Here is a 22631-nt window from a genome sequence, read left to right on the forward strand (position 1 = left end):
ACTTGTGTATAAGCCGAGTTTTTCAGCACAACTGGGGGTTTGTCCCCAGAGCAGGAGAGGACTCCAGGAGCGAGTACAGGACAGATTTCCCCTTCTCTGATGTCACTGCTCTGGCCACTGCACTGCACATACAGCCAGTGTCAGAAGCCAGGGCAGAGCAGAGCAGGAAATACTAGGAAGCAGTGAGGTCTTGTCAAACATACTCACAACTACCAGGTCACCTGCACCAGTGAGCACTGCCACAAATTGTGTGTTGTTCTCTAATTTTAATCTCAAAGGACTAACATGTAAAGCGGTTTTCCAACTATTACAGATGGTTGCATAGCATAGAAGATACCATGGCTAGGTTCTCTAACCTTCAGAGAAATGCTTCCGGCCATCTATTGTGCTGGGAACTTAAACATATCCCCGTTTATTTGGATGGAGTGGCACTGCAGTCCTCCGAAGAGATAGTGGTTGCCTCTTAATTCTCAGGATCGGTGTGAAGTTGTATTTGCAACAATTGTAATGTTAGATCTCTTTAATTTACAGTAAAATAAACTAGAGACTCTGACCAGGTAGTAGATTTATTATCGTGGTTGATGCAACTCTACTCTAGTTTCATGCTACCTATTACTTGTGCACTTTGCATCAGTGGATATTATAGTGCCATTTTGGTGCCCTTTAGTATATCTTTTACTGGCCTCTTTTAACAAAGAAACTTTGTCAGGCAAGGCAAATAAACATTTTTTTAGACTGGTCTATTTATAATCTGAGTTTTTTGGGTCCATAATATGGTACTCTATCGCAGCCCTATACTATATTTATGTTTTCAGTACAGGTCTGTATACCTGCAGGGAGGCAGGGACACCTAGCATGACTATGATGAGAGAGTCTTGGTCACCCACGTGGGCTAGGGCATCAGAAACAGTTTAGAATCAACATTTTTTTTGTTTATATTTGGCAAAAAATTTGTTAATGTATCAGGGAAAAAAAACGTAAAAATTCAAATACATATGAAACACTGATGGAACACTGATTCGTCCTGTTTCAACATACATCCTTTTTAAAATACACTTGTCTGAATCTATCATAAACATATAATAAATGTGGTGCTAAATTCTACATTTTTATAGTTTCCATAAATTTATATTATAATCGCTCATAAGAATCTCCTGTCTTTTTACAGTTGAGAGGTCGAGGGTAGGCCTTTCCTCACTGGCTGGAGAAGGAGCAGATTATATAAATGCTTCATACATTACGGTAGGTCATGCACTTGTTAATACTTAATCCAATTTATACCAAATTTGGCAAACTCTTGCCCAAACTAAATAAAGAGCCACTAGCACTAATTCAATCTTAACCTGCAGCCTAGAATTTATCCACAGGAAGCTGAGCTATATAATGTATGTATCATTCCTTGTTAAACCGTTTGCTTTTGATAACATAATTGCTAAAGGTTTGTTGATGCAAATGAATGGTATTCACAGCTGCTTCACAGTACTGTTTATTGAAGGTCAAATGTGGGATTCCTAGCAACAAAGCAGCATCACAATTATTTAGCTCTGCAGAAATATCTAACTTGTGTGTTAATTATTTCAGTGCCATATTACTGAACCAATGTGGTCTCCAGCGTGAAGCATATTGCCCCTTTGGAATCAAAACTAAATGAGAACTAAATGACCCTCATTGTGTCTTTTCTTTATTTACCCATTGTGAAAAATTGGGACCTTTTATAGTACACTTTGTAGGAGTTAGGAATGTAGACAGACCATTAAATCTCTCAGTTCTAACATACCTGTTAAGATCCAAATGCATTTGGATTGTTCCTTGCAAAATAGCGGCACACCTAAAATGTATTGTTCTTTTGAATTTAGCTTTTGGATATTATAAGAAATTGCCCTCCACTTTACTGCCTCCAATATCACTCACTGGGGCACTGAGGGGAAGTATGCACAATTCCTGGCCGTATGCTGGCAATTGTGCTATTTAAGGGAGTGTACGCGAAAAAACAAGCCCTGAAAAATATTCCACACTGGGGCACATGTATCATACTTTTGACTTGCCTTTTTCTTTAATTTTTGAGACTTTTCATGGCGCTTGTGCGACTATTTTTGCACCTAAAACAGTCTCCTTTCAAAGTTCGCCATTGTCTAGTTTTTTGCAGTGTACCCTGAGTTATCAGCTGAATCCAGATGTGAAAGTAAAAATTAGCTGGGGTCTGTTCGCAAATTTTGGAGACTTTTTGCAGTTTTTGTTTTAAAAAGTCTCAAGTTCACTACAGATCAAACTTAACATGTTCCAATAAGGAAAAAATGCTAAAATACCTCTGACCAGCAGTAAAGCCAAGAAAAGTCTCAAAAAACAGACAGAGGATGCCAGACTTATGATACATGTGCCCCACTGTATGACAAAATATGTTGGATAATGTCTAGACATAGCTAGACAATTATGGATATATTCACAAATGGGTGTTATCACAAGGGAAAATAGTAACACCCAATTGTCAATTTGTGACAATAGTGGTTATGTTGAAAGAGATAACACCATGGAGGAGGCAAAATGACCATGCTTTGCTACAAAGACTCTATCGGCTCCTGAAATAGGAGGTCCGGGACTACAGGAACACGAGCAGGCACATTATTTAATAACTTGTGCGACTCGGCGACGTGGTGTCAGTGACTGTTTTCCATGTATCAACAAGCCTGTTGCTACAAGATAAGTGTTTGTATTTAGCATAGCCTCATACTGAACATTTGTGTGTTGTTAGTAGCAGCTGAACAGTGACAATGCATTCATATTCCAGTGATTTTAGCTGGACTTGGGGCATTTTTGTACAAGATCTTTTCACTGAACATAGCGCAGAGGGGAGGGGCTGAGAAGCTGTTTGAATGCAGAGATCTAAGAATACAGTTATTTTAAGAAAAAACCCCAGTAACACTTCCAGCTACAGTCCTGGAATATAAATCCATTTTCCTCAAAAATACAATACGGAATATTTTTTACTTTAAGTGTTGTGAAACCTCTGGCTAAACACTGACATTCATGACAGCTGGGGGCTTTCATACCATACATTTGCCTCAGGCATATATGTTACCTTTTGCCTTTACACTCCTTTTTTTCCTATTTGATATATTTTACATTTATATCATAGCTTCCATTCACTCGTAACAAAGTACATAAGATTTTCCTTTATTTTTAATTGCAATAATATTGCTAAGGCCTATACACAATCCTATGATTTTTGATAAATCCCCTGAAGTAAAGAAGCTGATATGTGATAAGATCTTTATACATAACTTATAATGGAATGTGTAATTTTTTCTCTATAGGGCTACCATGAAAGTAACGAATTCATCATAACACAGCACCCTTTATTACATACTATAAAAGATTTCTGGAGGATGATATGGGACCACAATTGTCAGATAATTGTGATGCTTCCTGACAACCAGAATATGGTAAGTCTCAGTTCATGAACTGTTTAACCGGGTAAGACTGGCAAACAAGGGAGGCAATAAATTCCTGGGTGGCTCCAAACCAACTTATCAGCCTCTGGCACTGCCGATAAATCCCCTCACTCTGTAGCATGAAGATGGTATCTTCAGTGTTCTCATTGTGCAATTCCAGTGTTTCCCCTCTCCATCATCATGAACCCAACTCATTGGAGCTCATTTACTGACCCGTCCGGAAGAGTTCACTGAAAGTGCATTGCCCAACAATAATGCACCACGCCGCGATTCACTAAGATTGTGCACCGATATCCTGCATGTGTCCCTTTCTCGCTCAGGTCTGACGGAGTTCACCTTCTTCATGGTGCATGTAAGTGCTTGATCTTGCGATACAATTTGAACGTTAAATCCCGCGCTCAGTCTTTATCAGGCAGATTGGCCAACAGCCTGCCCCCCCAACTTCTGTCGCATGAAAGCCAGTGCACCTGGGCCAAAATCTGATCACCTGCGGCACAATCTTCTGTTAAATACCTGTCACAGCCGTGCAAAATCAGAAAATGTTGGAAAAGCTGACGAAAATACGACCGGGGACCCTTAGTAAATAAGCCCCATTGTTTTCTTATTGTGTGTTATTTTTAACATGTATTAAATCTACTATATTCCCAGGCCGAAGATGAATTTGTTTATTGGCCAAACAGAGATGAACCAATTACCTGTGAAACCTTCACAGTATCTTTGGCTGGAGAAGATCAAGTTTGTCTTTCTAATGAGGAGAGACTTATTATCCAAGATTTCATTCTAGAAGCTACACAGGCAAGTTTGTGACCAAAAAAATTATGTATTTGCATATACTTCCAGGTATCAAAAATAATATGTTTCATTTAATACGTACATAAAATAAGACCATTCCTTCACACACTCACAATGCCAAACCAGGCACTTCAAAGTAACATTATTTGAATGGGGGATGTATGCATGTTAGTTTTAGACTGGCTTAGGAGTTCTGTTGTTAGATTTAGGATAGTGGTTTTGTGTTTTTTGGGTGAAAAGTTCCAAAAATTCAACAATTTTGGCGAGTCTGGTTTCACAGGGTTGCCGGATCCAGACGGGGACTGGAGTGGATTTGGGAATAAATTTGTGAGTTTTACGAAGTCATGCTTCATAAATATAACTCAAAATCTGGATTCACTTAATACATTTGGTGGAAGTTAGGTGAAGTCTAAAGTTTAGTGGATAGGCAATTTGCAAAAAGAGGGCACAAATACGGTTCAAATCGGCCATTGTGACATTTGTGCAATATTTATACAGCAGAAAACTCATGTACAGGCGGTGCCCTACTTAAGGACACCCGGCTTACACGATCCCTAGTTAAAGACGGACCCCTCACCCCACTGTGACCTCTGGTGAAGCTCTCTGGATGCTTTACTTTAGTCCCAGACTGCAATGATCAGCTGTAAAGTGTCTGTAATGAAGCTTTATTGATAATCCTTGGTCCAAATACAGCAAAAAAATGTGAAAGTACAATTGTCACTGAGGCAAAAAAAAAATTGGTCTGGATTTACAATTATAAAATATGCAGTTTCGACTTACATACAAATTTAACTTAAGAACAAACCTATGGAACCTATCTTATACGTTACCCAGGGACTGCCTGTAACTACAATAACACCTCAATGTACTATACAGTGGGTATGGGAAGTATTCAGAACCTTTTACATTTTTCACTCTTTGTTTCATTGCAGCCAATTATTAAGAATGTACCCCATATTGATATTTTTGGTAATTTATTGAGCAAGAAAAACTGAAATATCATATGGGCATAATTATACAGTATTGAGGAGAACCACCTATTGAGCCATGAGTCTTCTTGGGAATGATGCAGCAAGTTTCACAGCAGGATTTGGGGATCCTCTGCCACTCTTCCTTGCAGATCCTCTCCATTTCCCTCAGGTTGGATGGTGAATGTTGGTCGAAACCATTTTAAAGTCTCTCCAGAGATGCTCAATTGGGTTTAGTTCAGGGCTCTGGCTGGGCCAGTCAAAAAACGTCACAGAGTGGTTCTGTAGCCACTGCTTTGTGATTTTTACTGTGTGCTTAGGGTCATTTTCTTGTTGGAAGGTGAACCTTCGGCCCAGTCAGTCCAGAGCACTGGTTTCCATCCAGGATATCTCTGTACTTGGCCGCATTTATCTCTCATCTATAACATCAAGGCTCTTCTCCTACAATTGCTTAGTTGGGCTGGACAGCCAGGTCAAGGGAGAGTTGTGGTCATACCAAACTTTTATTTGAGGATTATGGAGGTCACTGTGCTCTTGGGAACCTTGAGTGTTGCAGAAATTCTTTTATAACCTTGGCCAGATCTGAACCTTTCCGCAATTCTGTCTCTGAGCTCCTTGGGCAGTTCCTTAGACCTCAAGATTTTCATGTAATCTGACATGCACTGTAAACTGTTTTTATAAACAGGTGTGTGTGCCTTTCCTAATCAAGTCCAATCAGTTTAATTAAACAGAACTGGACTCCAATGAAGGAGTAGAACCATCTCAAGGAGGATCAGAAGGAAATGGACTGCATGCAAGTTAAATATGAATGTCACAGAAAAGGATCTGAATCCTTATGGCCATGTGGTATTTCAGTTTTTCTTGTTTAATAAATTAACAAAAATATCTACATTTCGGTTTTTTCTATCAAGATGAGATGCAGAGTGTACATTGATGAGCAAAAAAATAACTTAATTGTTCTTACCAACTTGCTGCAATGAAACAAAGATTGAAACATTTTAAGGACTCTGTATACTTTCTTTACTACTGACCTGCATAGGAAATATTAAGATTAGGACAAAGTGCACATCATTGATCCTTCATGATACATATACAATGTACTATTTCATATCCCTCTATTTGTCTATGTGGAAAAATACAATATTAAATTGTAAACCATTTCTTACTATCATTTCTGACAGGATGATTATGTTTTGCAAGTGAAACATTTCCATTGTCCAAAATGGCCAAATCCTGACAGTCAAATAAGTAAGACATTTGAGCTTTTAAATTTGATCAAGGAAGAAGCAGCCAATAAAGATGGACCTATTGTTGTGCATGATGAGTAAGTACTGTATCTTTTGATGTTTCAGTGTTGTCAGCATTAATGTCCCCCATTGACTCCTGATAATAAGGAAACACATTATAAACACATTGGCCCACATTTACTAAAAACTGTGGAAACTGTACTATGTTTGTCTGTGTGGTGATCCACATTCATGATTTGTGGTGTGAGTTCTGCATGAATCTGGCGCCCTCTGCACTCCCACAACAGAGTGCACTGCATCTTTAACGTGGGGTGTGCAACACACTTATGTCAGACTCAGAATGCTAAATGTGACTGAGCCCCAGAACGCCCATTTCAGTGCAGAATTTTGTGTTGCCACAAAGTGTCACGTGCACCATAAATGTGTCGGACACTTAAATACCTGTGCAAGCCGTTTGAACTGAAAAGAAAGTGCAAAGTCCCCCAGAAAACTGGACCAAGCACCGTAGTAAATGTGGGCGAGTATTTTAATAAGAATACAATTTGTAGTAAAAGCATAAAATAGTTTTTTCGTGTTTCATATACTCACAAAAATATCTTAGAACTCCATTCGGGTTGTATTAGTTTGCCTAGGGCCGATTCTAGCCTTTTTGCTGCCCTAGGTGAAAACGTAAATGCTGCACACACACCCCCTCCCCTCCTCCTGGAAGCCTACCCGGATCCCCCACTATATTAGACAAATCTTTAAAAAGCGCCCACACAATAGGTCAGTCAGTGACACAGACATTAGTGACATCTAGTACCTTATAGGTGACCATCTGCTCCATCAGCAGGATGACTTCTTTAACACTTCTTCTGGCCGTAGTTTATTAATGCTGCATTTATTGCCAGATGTCTTCAGCTCTGTGCAGCAGATATTCATACTGCACTCATAAAAATACCACAGTCACTTACAGTATAATGTCATCTGGATAAGAGTGCTTACATACAGGAAACCATAATTATTATTGTTGAGATAAAATGATTTACCGTATATACTCGTGTATAAGCCGAGCTTTTCAGCACAAAAAATGTGCTGAAAATCCTCAACTCGGCTAATACACGAGTCAATAGCCAGCCCAGCACTAAAAAAACTTATATACTCACCCTCCGGCGACCCCAATGCGCAGCGCTGCCCTCCCCCATGTCCGCGTGGGTCCTCGTCTGTCTTCTTTCTTCGGTAACATTTTACTGAAGAATGAAGACAGAAGAAGATAGAAGACAGACAAGGACCCGCGCTGACATCGGGGGAGCAGCGCTGAGCATCGGGGCCACCAGAGGCTGAGTATATAAGTTTATTTTTTTATAGTTCGGGGCTCGCTGTATACTACTGGGGGCAGGCTGTATACTACACTGGGAAGGCTGGGCTGGCTGTATACTACTGGGGGCAGGCTGGGCTGGCTGTATACTACTGGGGGCAGGCTGGGCTGGCTGTATACTACTGGGGGCAGGCTGGGGTGGCTGTATACTACTTGGGGCAGGCTGGGATGGCTATATACTACAGGGGGCAGGCTGGGCTGGCTTTATACTACAGGGGGCAGGCTGGGCTGGCTGTATACTACAGGGGGCAGGCTGGGCTGGCTGTATACTACAGGGGGCAGGCTGGGCTGGCTGTATACTACTGGGGGCAGTCTGGGCCGGCAATATAGTACAGGGAACTGGCTGTATACTACAGGGGGCAGGCTGGGCCGGCAGTATACTACAGGGGACTGGCTGTATACTACAGGGGGCAGGCTGGGCTGGCTGTATACTACAGGGGGCAGGCTGGGCTGGCTGTATACTACAGGGGGCAGGCTGGCTGTATATTATAGGGGGCTGGCTATATACTACTGTGGACTTGCTGGCAATATACTGGGGGGGTCTGTGACCAATGCATTTCCCACCCTCGGCTTATACTCGAGTCAATAGGTTTTCCCTGTTTTTGGTGGTAAAATTAGGGGTCTCGGCTTATACTACGGTTGCTTATACTCGAGTATATATACGGTAAATAGATTTAACTAGTAAAGCATAAAAAATATAAAAATTATATTACTGTATTGAGATTGACAAATAGAATAAAGAAAACATGAATTTAACCAAAGCCAACAGCTGCAAAAATTAAACTCAAAACAGATTCTACAACTTTCTATAAAAACTAGGCCCTCATATAATTTAATGGAAAATAAAGGAGGATTTCTTAGGCAGAAAAAAATTTAATTCTGTTCGCTTTAAAATTCAAGGCCTTTGCAGACGTGCAGAGACTTTTAGTCATTGATGCTCCACTGGGGCATTCTGGGAAATAGGCAAATATGTTCTCCAGAATAGGATAAGGAAAATATTGCCTCTTTTGCTACCTTGTAAAGCTGCCCTTTTTAAGATCAAGCATGACTTTCAAGAAGCCTAATGATATGATGTGGGATAAAAGCCAAACCAAGAAACCAAGGCAATGTTTTCCTTTCCTGAAAAATGTATTTGCATATTTCCCCAATTTCTCTCTGAACAGAAGAGAAGGAAAAAATATATGTGCATAAGGTCCTTTTATTTAGCCAACATGGGTATAATGCATACTATAAGTGTCTAAGTAATTTCTCTGCACAATATGGTTTCTGCTGCTAGGATTTGATGCATATGAGGTATTCACCTCTAGAGAAATTGTAATTATAGTTATGCATTATCATTTTAGGTATGGAGGTGTGACAGCTGGAACATTCTGTGCTTTGTTCACCCTCATGGAACAACTAGAGAATGAAAGCACTGTAGATGTATATCAGGTGACCAAGATGATCAATTTGATGCGACCAGGGATCTTCTCAGATCTAGTAAGTATATAGTCTATAGCAAATACATTTGTTGTTTTTATTATGCTTAGAATAACTGACTTTTCAACAAACTTTGCAAACATTTTTGTAGCAAAAGAGATTATGAGGAACTTTGTAAGATATCTCATCAGAGCAGTGTTTTCTTTACTAATTACTTTGGCTCTTATCCTCCTTCCTTCATCCACTTTTCACTCTACATTTCTGCTAAATTCCATCTTGCTAGCAATACAGGCAAATGCTAACTGAGGTGTCAGATGACAGACATTCAGTGCAGGAAGGGGAGTTTCAGCAGGTACGTATCCCCCCAGCAGCTTTGAGACAACAGCAAACTCCAAGGCAGACTGTATGAGAGCTGCTAGAAAATAAAGATTTCATGCAACATAATTACTAGCAACAGTATTACTTCTCATATACACACAATTGACTACTTACCACTGCAAAGTTTGTTGAAAAGTCTGTTGCACTTTAAGAGTTTCCTGTTAATATTTTATATTGATATACACTGCTCAAAACAATAAAGGGAACACTTAAAGAGGACCAGTCACCGTAAAAAAAAAACACTATTACTAAAGTAATCAGGTCCTAGCACTAGCCCTACCTCATTTTTAGCAGCTAGCTTTATCAGAACCTTGAGATAAAGCTAGAAGATACTGCAGCGCCATAGCCTCAGAATGCCAGACTGAGCTTACAGTGGTCTAGCATATTTTTGAGGGGGGCGGTGACTCCCGCATGTAGCCTGGCAGTCACCACCAGCCTATGGCGGTCCGGGGAAGAGGCAGCGCCTCGGACCACCAGCTCATGAATACACCGGAATGCTGTAAGCTCCGTCCAGCGTTCTGAGGCTATGGCTCTGCAGTGTCCGCTAGGGAGGGTTCCGATAAAGCTAATAATGGGATAGCGCTAGGAGCTGCAGCTCCTAGTGCGTTTTTTTTAGGGTGACAGGTCCTCTTTAAATAACACATCCTAGATTTGAGTTAATGAAATATTCTGATTGAATACTTTGTTTTGTACAAAGTTGAATGTGCTGACAACAAAATCACAAGAAAATTCATCAATTAAAATCAAATTTATTAACCAATGAAAGCCTGGATTTGGAGTCACACACATTATGAAAGTGGAAAAACACACTAAACAAGTAAAAATGAGGCTCAGTGGTGTGTGGCCTCCACGTGCCTGTATGACCTCCCTACAATGCCTCGGCATGCTCATGATGAGGTTGTGGATGGTCTCCGGAGGGAACTCCTCCCAGACCTGGAATAAAGCATCTTCCAACTCCTGGACAGTCTGTGGTGCAACATGACGTTGATGGATGGGGCGAGACTTGATGTCCAAGATGTGCTCAATTGGATTCAGGTCTGCGGAATGAGCGGACCATTCCATAGCTTCAGTGCCTTCATCTTGCAGGTCTAGCATTGTCCTGCATAAGGAGGAACCCAGGGCCAACTGCACCTGCATATGGTCTCACAAGGGGTCTCAGGATCTCAGTACCTAATCGCAGACAGGTTAGCTCTGACCCACTGCCAAACTGGTCATGCTGAAGGATGTTGCAGGCAGAAGATCACTCTCTGAAGTGTGAATTTCATCTGTGAAGAGCACATGGCGCCAGTGGTGAATTTGCTAATCCTGATGTTCTCTGGCAAATGCCAAACGTCCTGCATGGTCTTGAGCTGTAAGCACAACCCCATCTGTGGAAGTCAGACCCTAATATCATCAGTTCCTTACTGCTTGTGTAGACACATGCACATTTGTGGCCTGCTGGAGGTCATTTTGCCAGGCTCTGGTAGTGCTAAACCTGTTCTTCCTCCACAAAAGGGGAGGTAGTGTTCCTGCTGCTGGGTTGTTATTTTCCTATGGCCCCCTCCATGTTTCCTGGTGTACTGGCATTTCTGCTGGTAGCGCCTCCAGCCTCTGGACACTACGCTGACAGACACAGAAAACCTTGCCACAGCTTGCAATGATGTGCCATCCTAGATTAGCTGCACTCATTCTACCACAGATGTGAAGGCACCACGAACATTCAAAATTGACCAAAAGATCAGCCACAAAGCATAGGTAGTGAGAAGTGGTCTGTAGTCCCTACCTGCAAAACCACTCATTTACTGAGTGTGTCCTGCGAAATGCCAATAATTACCTGTTGTCTATTCCATTTGCACAATCAGTATTGCTTCCTAAGTGGACAGATTTCACAGAAGTTTTTTTTACTTGGAGTTATATTGTGTTTTTAAGTGCACCCTTTATTTTTTGAGCAGGGTATAAATACATATGCTCAATGGTCATTATTTGCTCAAATAATATATAGTACATAGAGATAAATTGCCTTAGATAAATGTCACTTAATACCATATAGAAGATGTGTGTTAATAATAATGTGTTTCCATGCATTTTAGGAGCAGTTTCAGTTCTTGTATAAGGCTATCCTGAGCCTGGTGAGCACAAGACAGGAGGGACAGGTGGCAAGTATGGAGAGTAATGGGTCTGCTCTACCAGATGGAAACACATCAGAAAGCCTGGAATCCTTAGTTTAGGCATGGAAAGTGCCCAGCTGCGCATCATGTATCTTATCTATCTGAAACTTCTTCCAGCACTATTTTTGTAAATGACTTTTGCTAACTAGCCACAACTAATAATGTGTGCCTTGGGGAAAATTTTGTAATCATCTTATGATCAATCTGACCCGTCATGGCAGTGTTTTATAAATTGAATTGTCATACAGTGTATTTACTCAGTATTAGTTTACTACTAGCACATTTCTAATCTTTTGATCTTTTCTATTTATAGCTGTGTACTTTTGCAAAGCAAACCTGTATTGTGTAGTTATGTGGCAAGGCTTACAGTTAGTACTTTTGTAGTTTTCATATTGGATTGTAAATAGGATGTTGTTTCAAAGAAGAAGCTATGGTGGCAAAGGAAGTAGTTACTAACATTACTTGTAAATACTATTTGTGACTCCATGGACCAAATTTATATTTATAATTGTAGATTTTTATATATGATCTCAGAGTCCATTTTCTAGTTGTCTTCTCATTGTTACATTGATATACTTGGTTTTATTGTAACTATGTGTCCTCACGTGTTTATGTGCTTTTTAATGGCATACGTATGTTTTGCATGGGATGTTAACACTATTATGAAATAAATATTGAAAATAGGTTCCACTTTGTATACATGTAATTTTGACTAATCCAACATGTTGTAAATTCGCAAACTTATTGAAAGATATCAGTATTGCTGTAGCTACATCTAAATTCATGTGGCTGGATGGCTATATACTTGGGGAAGGCTGGCTATATACTTGTCAACACAACTCCCCTTTTCACCGCAAATTCAGGTTTATCGGATTCAAAATTGGGAGTATGCTCTAACTTTTTCGGTGTCAGGAACATAGGTCACCAAAAAGTTAAAACGGCGAAGAACACCACCCACTGAGCAGTCAAATAAATTAACCTCAACAATAGAAGGCAACTCCTCATCTGGTTGGGTGAGCATTAGAGCTGAGCTGAACCTAGTTTTCAAGGTTTCTAAACCCTCCACTGCTTTCAAAGGTCACTGCTTGAGATCAACTCCCTTCTTAGTCAAATCAGTTATTGGTTTGGCAAGAACAGAAAAATTCTTGATGAATTTCCTATAATAATTGGCAAAGCCTATGAACTTTTGTAATGCTTTTAAGGTCTCAGGCCTTGGCCATTCCAGCACAGCTTTCACCTTCTCTGTGTCTATCTTGAACCCCTTAGATGTCAAAATATATCCCAGGAATGACAATTCTTGAATTGCAAATAAACATTTCTCTAGCTTAGCATACAAGACATTCTCTCTGAGGATCCGTAAAACCTCTCTTACCTTTGCCCAAGGAGATGAGATGTCCTAGGAGTAAATCAGAATGTCATCAAGATAAACAAGAACACCTCTACCTAGAACTGGACCTAAAACAATTAAATGGCAGGACAATATACTCAAAATACCCCTCAGGGGTGTTGAACGCGGTTTTCAATTCGTCTCCTCCCTCAATCCACAAAAACTCAAATACCTTGCAATAAAAAAGCCTTGCATTGCCATATTCTGACACCCTTAACTTTTTCATACTTTAGTGTACGGAGCTGTGTAATGTCATTGTTTGTCTTTTTCGTTGTAGTTTTTATTCAGATGCTATTTATGGGGTTCTTCACCAGGAATAATTGTTTTTATATTTTAATAGACTGGTCAGACATTTTGGGATACCTATTATACCAATTATTTCAGCCTACCTATTATTTTAGCCTACCTACTATTTTACCAGTGTCAGGATTTGAACCTGTGTCCTGATGCCTTGGTCTGTGTCTCCTTGTTTGCTGAGCCATTCAGCTAGTTGAAAAGCTGTCTGCTGAACTATTGTGTTGAACCTAATTGTAAAATCCACCACCTGTTTCTCCTGATTAGATCTGCCCTGAGTTTACCTTGATTGGTGTGTGTGTATATACATATATGTATGTGTGTGTGTGTGTGTCTCTCTGACACTTCCTGCTTTGTATATGCAGTAAATGGTCGGCACTTGGCTCCTTTCCCTCGTGCACGTGGATACACTTTAACAGTATAAAAATGAAAAAATCCCGGCACCTCGAGGTGAAAGCAAAATTCCTCCTTTTATTTTCGGAGCATGTAACAAATCAAGTATACACAAGTCGCACAGTAAGGCCCCTTCCACACTAGCGTTGCATTTCACGTCAGGGTCATTTTTCCTTGGAGTCATTAGCGTTTTTGCGTTTTTCACGCACGTGTTGTTCGCGTTTTTTTTGCGTTTTCGGTGCGTTTTTCACACGCGTTTTTTAAGTAAATGGGAGACTCGAGCATTTTTCAAAGGGACCATGGTTCAGGAATAAAATGTTTTATTTAATTGAAAAAGAATGTCTTCTGATAAGTTAGCAGATGTATGCAAACATCTGCAATCTATTCTTCACTGTTCCGCGCGTATATTATCTCCCGACAAGTTAGCAGATGTGACGAACAGTGAAGAATAGAATAAAAACAGTGAACACAGGATCATTTAAGTGAAGAACACAGTGAAGAATAGATTACAGATGTTCGGCACATCTGCTCAGATGTTGGGAGATACGCGCGGAACGGTGCGAACAAAATAGTATGTAAAGAACAATATATATGTGTGAAGAAGACATTGCAGATGTATGGAAACATCTGCAATGTGTTCTTTACACACATATATATAATATATAATTATAAGTATTAAACAACAAATTTGAAATCGCCTACCTTTCCTTAGAACACATTAAAAAAAATCATAAACATTTTAGGTATCGCCACATACAAAAATGTCCGATCTATAAAATATAAAAACAATTATTCCCGGCGGTGTACCCCATAACAAGGAATTTTTGTCTACAATAAAAATTTTAACAAAAGTCATAAAAAGGTCACACAGTTTCCAAAATGATATTAATATAAGCGTTATACCATCCCACAAACAAATGCCATCTTACACATCTCCATACACTGCAGCCAATAGCCCCATCCCATGGCTCCATGGAGTGATGCAGGAAGCATGTGATCAATCCCAATGCGCTTCTGACATCATTCAAGGTCCCATAGAATTACTCATGTCGGGACCATTACGGAGACAGATAGCGTTGCAGAGGCTCTACTCCGTCAGAGAAGATGTGAAGATTGTTGACAATGATTGATGGAGCATTGAACAGTGACTAGCCTCAGGAAATCCTGAATTGAGGGGAGGAGAAGATGTGATGCTCGTGTTGTGAAGCAATGCTCGTTAATTGAGGTTCATTTTTGTTACAAGTAAGCTCGTCTTGCAAAGAGCTTACTTGTAATCCGAAGTTCACGAATGTCTGCTTTATGTTGGCACATATTTTTTATGCATCCTCTCACTTTTTCTAGGATTTTATGAGGCTTAGCATTTTAGTTGGGATTTTTCCATGTTTATGAAAATCACCAAAACCTATATTAAGAGAGATCTGCTCAACTTTCATATGGCTTTCAAAGGCCTACATAATACATAAAACTCCCTAAATTACATAATCATAGAAATTACACCCCTAAACATGTGCAAAAACACTTTAACCCTTTCAGGACCTGGCCCTTTTTTGTTTTTTCATTTTCATTTTTTACTCCCCATGATCAAAAATCCATAACTTTTTTATTTTTCCATGTACAGAGCTGTGTGACGGCTTATTTTCTGCGTAACAAATTGCACTTCATAGAGATGGTATTGAATATTCCATGCCGTGTACTAGGAAGCGGGAAAAAAATTCCAAATGCAGTGAAATTGGTAAAAAAACGCATTTGTGCCGCCTTCTTGTGGGCTTGGATCTTACGGATTTCACTGTGCGCCCCAAATGACATGTCTACTTTATTCTTTGGGTCGGTACGATTACAGGGATACCAAATTTGTATAGGTTTTATAATGTTTTCATACATTTAAAAAAATTAAAACCTCCTGTACAAAAATTTTTTTGGGGATTTTGCCATCTTCTGGCGCTAATAACTTTTTTATACTTTGGTGTACTGAGCTGTGGGTGGTGTCGTTTTTTGCGGATTTTGATGACGTTTACAATGTTATCAATTTTAGGACTGTACGACCTTGTGATCACTTTTTATAGAATTTTTTAATTTTTTTAAATGACAAAAAAAGTGCCATTTTCGAATTTGGGCGCGATTTTCCGTTACGGAATTAAACGCAGTGAAAAACCGTTATCATATTTTGATAGATCGGGCATTTTCGGACGCGGCGATACCTAATGTGTTTATGATTTTGACTGTTTATTTATATTTATATCAGTTCTAGGGAAAGGGGGGTGATTTGAGTTTTTAGGGTTTTTTATTATAATTTTTTTTTTTTTAACTTTTTTTTATTTTTATTTTTAGTACTTTTCAGACTCCCTAGGGTACTTTAACCCTAGGGGGTCTGCACGATCCTATCATATACTGCCATACTACAGTATGGCAGTATATGGGGATTTTACTCCTCATACATTACAATGTGCTGATAGCACATTGTAATGCATGGGTTAACCAAAAGTAGCCTCGGATCGCCGCTCCCCGATGACGTCACGGGGAGCGGCGATCCTCGAAAAGATGGCGGCGCCCACGCGCCGCCATGCTTTTGAAGCCGCCGGCAGCATTGCCGGCGGCGATCGAGGTGAAAACACCCGCAATATGCAGCAAAGACTTACCGGCTATGGAGAGGGCTCAGCGCGTGAGCCCTCTCCATGCACCCGCGGCCGACCCGTGACGTGCTATTACGTCACGGGTCGTGAAAGGGTTAAAGAAGTTTGTTAACCCTTTAGATGTTTCACAGGGGAAAAAACAAAATATAGGTGCGATTTAAAAATGTTAATTTTTTTGAACAATACATTAAGTTTATCCTAATAATGAAAGATTCACAAATGATAAAATACAAAAAGCTCCATAAAGTTTGATACCCAATTTCCCATACATGTTGGTAAACTGCTGTAGGGGCAGAAGGCTGGGCATAGAATGGAAAGAGCGCCATTCAGAACAGAATTACATTGCAATATTGTGCAAGTTATAAATTTTTAATTTATATTGTAATATGGACATATATGGGCTTATTACAACAATACAATAATAATATAATATGATATTTTTCTTCCATGGGTCACTACGATTACAGCCATACCTCATTCATAAAGCTTTTTTTTTATTTTTGTCCAATTTTACTGAATAAAAACTAAATTTAGAGGAAATATTGTTTGTTTCAGCATTGCCATCTTTCAGAGGCATAACATTTTATTTTTTGGTTGACAAAGCTTATGGTTTGCAAAGAGAGTTGTACCTTTCAGCAGTATTCTTTTGAGGCATGCAATTTTATTTATTTTTTTTATCCCTTTTAAGAAATTTTTTTTGTAAAGGATATAGATGAAAAATAATTTTTTGAAAAGTTTTTAGATTTTTGTTTCTACGGCATTCACCGTACGGTTCCAATAATGATTCTGTTTTATTGTACAGATTTTTATGGAACCGGCATATTTGTTTTTTATACTTTATAAATGGTTTCTAGGGGAATGTCAGGGGCTTATACTTCAAAATATGTTTAAAATAAATAAAAAATAAATAAAAAAAAAAAAAATTCTTTATACACACTTGAACCAGGCAGCAGCTTCAAGTCCAAGACATTGCACTGCAATACTAATGTATTACAGTGAAGTGTCTGAGCATGCAGGCACATTCGCTTTCCTTCTCAAGGTAGCTCTGTGCAGCGCTGCGTAATTGGTGTGTGCTATATAAAATAAAGGAATTAAGTCTTGATATAAGGCGCAACCTGGTAAGCAGGAATTACTGAACGGTAATTTCCTTTCCCTGAACCATGACAGCACCGCTAGGTTTCCTCCTTGTTTTGGATTTTTACCTCACACTCTTGTAATTTTTTGCACAAAAATAATATATATAGAAGGTGATCTTGTTCTTTACTTGGTGTTATGTTTGGTGTGGAGAAACTAACTTTATATACAGTCCATCTGAAACCACTGAGGAGGAGGAGGCATCAAGTTTTATAGCCTGGGTTTCCCGTCGCTGGTGGCGGACCCTTCACTCCAGGGGTGCCGTCATGGTTCAGGGAATATAAATTACCGGTGATTTTCCTTTACACATTTGTAGCAGCATGCAAAGAAGAAGACAAACTCTGATTATGGAATGGATTAGGAAAGGTGTAACAGGAATTCTCATTCCAAAATTATGTTGTTCTGCAGTCAGGAGTAAAGAAAACTCCTCATAATGTGTAAAATGCAAAAAATAAGAATGTAGCAAAATTAACTTGAGTGGGTTCAAAGTTAAATCTCATATCTACCACACTAATCTCAGATATAATATCTAATAAATGTGTATGAAGCTGTTTAACACTATTGTGCAGAAACATTATAAAAAATGGTAGTAATGTGTCAATCTTGCAACAGTTTCTTCATGGGTCTTAGCTGACTGCCTTGTGTACCATTCTGTATACTCCCAAAAAACATTTCATCAGCTGATCTGAATGGGAAAGTTGCATCCAGGCATCATTTCACCAACAGTTCCCCGTGTCGTCTCTTTGACATGGCCCCCGCCTCACACGATTTCATATGGCAGCCAGAAACCTGACAATAGCCTCCAGATCTGGCATCTACAGAAACCTTTTAGGCAGAGACTTGGTCTAATAGGATGATGTAAGTACAGGCGGTCCCCTACTTAAGAACACCTGACTTACAGACGACCCCTAGTTACAAACGTCCCTCTGGATATTGGTAATTTACTTTACTTTAGCCATAGGCTACAATGATCAGTAGTTATCAAAGGTGTCTGCAATTAAACTTTATTGTTAACTCTAGTTCTTATGACAACCCAACATTTTTAAAATCCAATTGTCACAGAGAAAATTTTTGGCATGGGTTGCAATTATAAAATTCAAAGGGGTATTCCGGGAATATGAACGTCTGATACAAAAAGCCATAATGCTATAAATAAATGAATGTAACAAAACTTAAATTCATTAGTCACAAAATGGAGCTTAAATAGTTTGATTTTATGATTCACAAAATTTTATGGCCTCTCTAAAGTTATCACCAAGATGGCTGCCACTGGAAACTACAAGTCCCAAGATCCTTTAGCTCTGAGTAACTCCTCCTACCTCTTATGCTCTGCTCCCAGTGATGATGTAACAGGTTGTCTTGCTCTGTTACCGTAGTAATGATGTGTAACTGCCATCACCACAACACTGGCCATACTGGCTGCATTGCAACCAATCAGCTACAGCCAAACTTAGTGGTGATCACATGACCTGCCCAGGCAGGTGCAGGACATGTAATGTAAACATGTGACCAGCAGCCATCTTCTGTCCTGTGTATGCTCTGCAATAGACTGCACAGAGAAAATTAACGGACTGAATAAAGGGCCAGTAGCATTTTAATTCTTCATTACAGTCTATGTCACCAGCATTTTCTGCTAAGGTAAGCAAAATTTTAAATAACAACTAATTACATATAAGCTTATATTTTAGGGACCATTTGTATAGGAGTTATACTGATTCCTGGAATACCCCTTTAAGAACACTTAAGAACAAACCTACAGAACCTATCCTATACGTCACCTGGGGACTGCCTGTAACTGCCAGTTACCCCAATTTACTTCAGTGATAAAACTGATAACAGTATCGCCTGTTCAAATCCCCAAGTGGTACTTAAAAACAAATGCTAAATAAACTGTGATTTAATTTAATAAAAATTATTTTAAATAAATTCAAATAAAAAAATAAAACTAATTACCATTTTCCCTTAACTAATTCAATTAATTCCCCCCTTAAAATAAAGCCCCACAAACAGGATTGAACATAATAATAATCTGGGCCAAAATCATTTGCCTTTATTTTGCCTGTACAGTGTATAGCATAAAAAACAGTGACCATAGGAACATTTTGTTTTGCTCTCTACCTCCCAAAAAATTGAAAGCGATTCAAATGTTAGATATAGACAACAACGATACTGTACAACTATAAATCTGATCCTGCAAAAGAACATGCCATAATAGCAGCAGAGTGCTCAATGTACCAGCTTTAGCTTATTATAAAAATTATAGAATTTTTGTTATAACAAACAACCTAAACAAAATAGGAATTGAAGCCCATAATTAAATAGATATTAAAAAATGGTTACAAATCTTTGCACTTTTTTCACAATAGCACTATAATTATATTTACTAGCTACTACTGTATCAAGGACACAAAACCCCCTGTGTTTCTAAGACTAGAAATTATTTTTTTCATCAGGATTTCTTTGGGAAAAAAAAATAAAAAAATCAATGCTGAGTATAGATTTATGATATCTATATTCAAGCATTTCAAAAATGGCACAGCATTGTACATGATGGACTTTAAGATGAAATATATATTTTTTTAAAGTGATTTAGGCGAGGCATCAGATGCATGAAACCTGAAAACAGATTCTTAAAACAAGAAAAAAAAATCAGCTTTTTTAAAATTGAGGCTTTCAAGTGCATCTTTGGAACAGCATGGAGGGTTCAGTAGAGAAACACCCTGGAAATATTTACAGCATGCTTCTCAAAGTCGGCTTTTAACATAGCATGAGATCACAGCTTCAACTAAATTAAGGCAATTGTCCTCACTGCCCTCAGAATTTGCAGAACTCCTATAAGACTGATCACATGTATTGCTTCTACAGCTTTAATATAGAGTATATACTGTGTAAAGAGTGGTCCATAAAGTTCGTTTAATAACTTCTGGGACAATAATTGGAGCGTTGAATATTAGATTGCTGGATTGTTGAGTTGACATATGCATGTGTTAAGATAGCAAACCACATAGAGTGAGCGCTATATCTTCTACCCTGCTGAGTATCCATTTATTATCTACATAATTACCCTGCAGATGTATCTGCACTTATTGACTTTCTTAGCTTTTACAAGAAAATCTGAAATTTCTGCTGAAAACTGTACAGTTATTGTTAAGAATTGGAGCTTTTAGGGTCCTCTAAAGAACATACCATGTAGCATGAAAGAAAATTAAGCCACTTTCACCTGCCGTCCAAAGGAAATGTGGATCTCAAAGAAGGGGCATTACACGCAGGTCAAATACAAGTGCACTGATAAAGAAATTGTCATTCAGTCTGCTAATGCAAGGCCAGATTTATGAATTGCGACTTCTTAAAAAAGTTGCAATTCACTTCCGCGTGCCCCCAGCGAATGTGAAGTTGATGCATCCATAAGTAGAATTTAAAAAAAGCCTAACGATAAATGCTTCCCCCTCCCCCCAGTCTCATTCCACCAAGTGTCTTTCCTGATATCAGTGATGTTTCACATGAAGTAATTGTGGCCAAAGTATTTTTAGCAGTGCTCTTGATCACATGTGTATAGCCACGACATAATCTTTTGTATATATTAAACTTTGCTACAGACTGGGTGAATATATTTTTTATATTTTTGTAAAGAAAAATTCTATATGTTTACACAGTGGCCAAACAGTGTAGAAATATACCTACATCTAGTTTAAACAATTCATATCAATCTTGTTTATTAAAAGTGTCACATTTCCAATATCAAAAGAAGCAAAGGAAAAATACACAACTCATCAAAGGTACAAAGATAACAGCAGTAACAGGTACAGTAAAGGTGTTATTGGTAAAAATATGAGCTTGCAGCGTGTCCTGTGTGCTGGAGTAGAGACTACACTGGCATATCAAATGGAGAGGAAAAACAGGATGCTGGGCCACGCTTCTCAGTAAAATAACATTCATTTCAGTGGAGAATAAAACTTAGGACTACGCGTTTCAGGGCAAATTTCTCCCTTCTTCAGGACAATAAAATTGGAGACAGTATTCCGGCTAGTCTGGTTCCCAGAGCATGGCAAGTGGCTTATATGTGAGAGGGATCAATCTGTCTCTATGTGTGATTAGAGATCAAAACGCGGACACCTGTGTTGTAGGTGCAAAGCTCTGCGTTGCCTCAACAGACGGAAGCGGTGTCATGACTGGGAAAGCACAAATCAAATCAAATATTTCTAAATGTAAGTGGCAACAGAATAAAAAACCCTACATGGACATATATAGCCCTTTTCCTAATCTGGTTTCACCTACACAGCTTCTTCCAGGACATGGCTAGAGTCTGTCCTCATATTCCTTATATACCCCATACTTTCACAAACCGGGGGATCAGATTCATCCAACAGCAGCACTGGGATCCGGCGTGTGCCCCGAGGCTGCAGGCTCCTCTTCACGCTGGGTTCCGCCTTCTGGCAGGACCTGGCTGTAAGTACTTACAATGTAAGGGCTTTAACAAGTGATGGTCTTGAACAAGCGTTCATCCTAAGTCTTGAAAATTTAAAGTGTAAAAAAAAAAAAAAAAAAAAAAGTAAAATTAATTTTATAATAAATAAAATAAAAGCCCAATCACATATAAAATCCAAATAAAGCATTTGAAACACAAAAAAGTACATATTTGGTATCACTGCGTCCATATCAATCTGTACAATAAATCTAAAACAATACTGAACCCACTTAGTGAACAACATAAAAAAATAAATAAATAAAGCTTCCCGTAATATACCATTTTTAATCAAATACCCTCACAAAAATGTTCTAAAAAGTGATTTAAAAAAAGTAACACGCCCTAATATGATACGACTAAAAATAACAACTCTTTTTACAAAAAAATAAGCCCTCAACCAAAGCTGTCAACAGAAAATTACTGAAGTTATGCCTCTAAAAATGTGCTTATAATAAAAAAATAAAAGTGATTTTTTACAATATTGGTTTTGCTCTTTAAAATTGAGAAAAGATAAGAAAAACTATATAAAATGAGGTATCACCGTAATCATAGTAACCCAGAGAATAAAGAT

General features: G+C 38.8%; 1 protein-coding gene across 8 annotated transcripts in view; it reads left to right on the plus strand.

The window, feature by feature from the left end:
• PTPRZ1 (protein tyrosine phosphatase receptor type Z1) overlaps positions 1–12443 on the plus strand; it is a 147679-nt gene extending 135236 nt beyond the window's left edge. For all 8 annotated transcript variants that reach the window (XM_072146987.1, XM_072146988.1, XM_072146990.1 and 5 more), the window contains 6 exons: positions 1169–1242; positions 3312–3440; positions 4098–4244; positions 6391–6533; positions 9157–9292; positions 11680–12443. In XM_072146987.1, coding sequence (XP_072003088.1) covers positions 1169–1242; positions 3312–3440; positions 4098–4244; positions 6391–6533; positions 9157–9292; positions 11680–11817 — 767 coding nt within the window. In that variant the 3' untranslated portion in view covers positions 11818–12443. The remainder of the gene's footprint in view (positions 1–1168; positions 1243–3311; positions 3441–4097; positions 4245–6390; positions 6534–9156; positions 9293–11679) is intronic.
• Positions 12444–22631: the final 10188 nt, after the last annotated feature.

Source organism: Engystomops pustulosus, chromosome 4, assembly GCF_040894005.1.
Source record: "Engystomops pustulosus chromosome 4, aEngPut4.maternal, whole genome shotgun sequence".
Taxonomy (NCBI): Eukaryota; Metazoa; Chordata; class Amphibia; order Anura; family Leptodactylidae; genus Engystomops; species Engystomops pustulosus.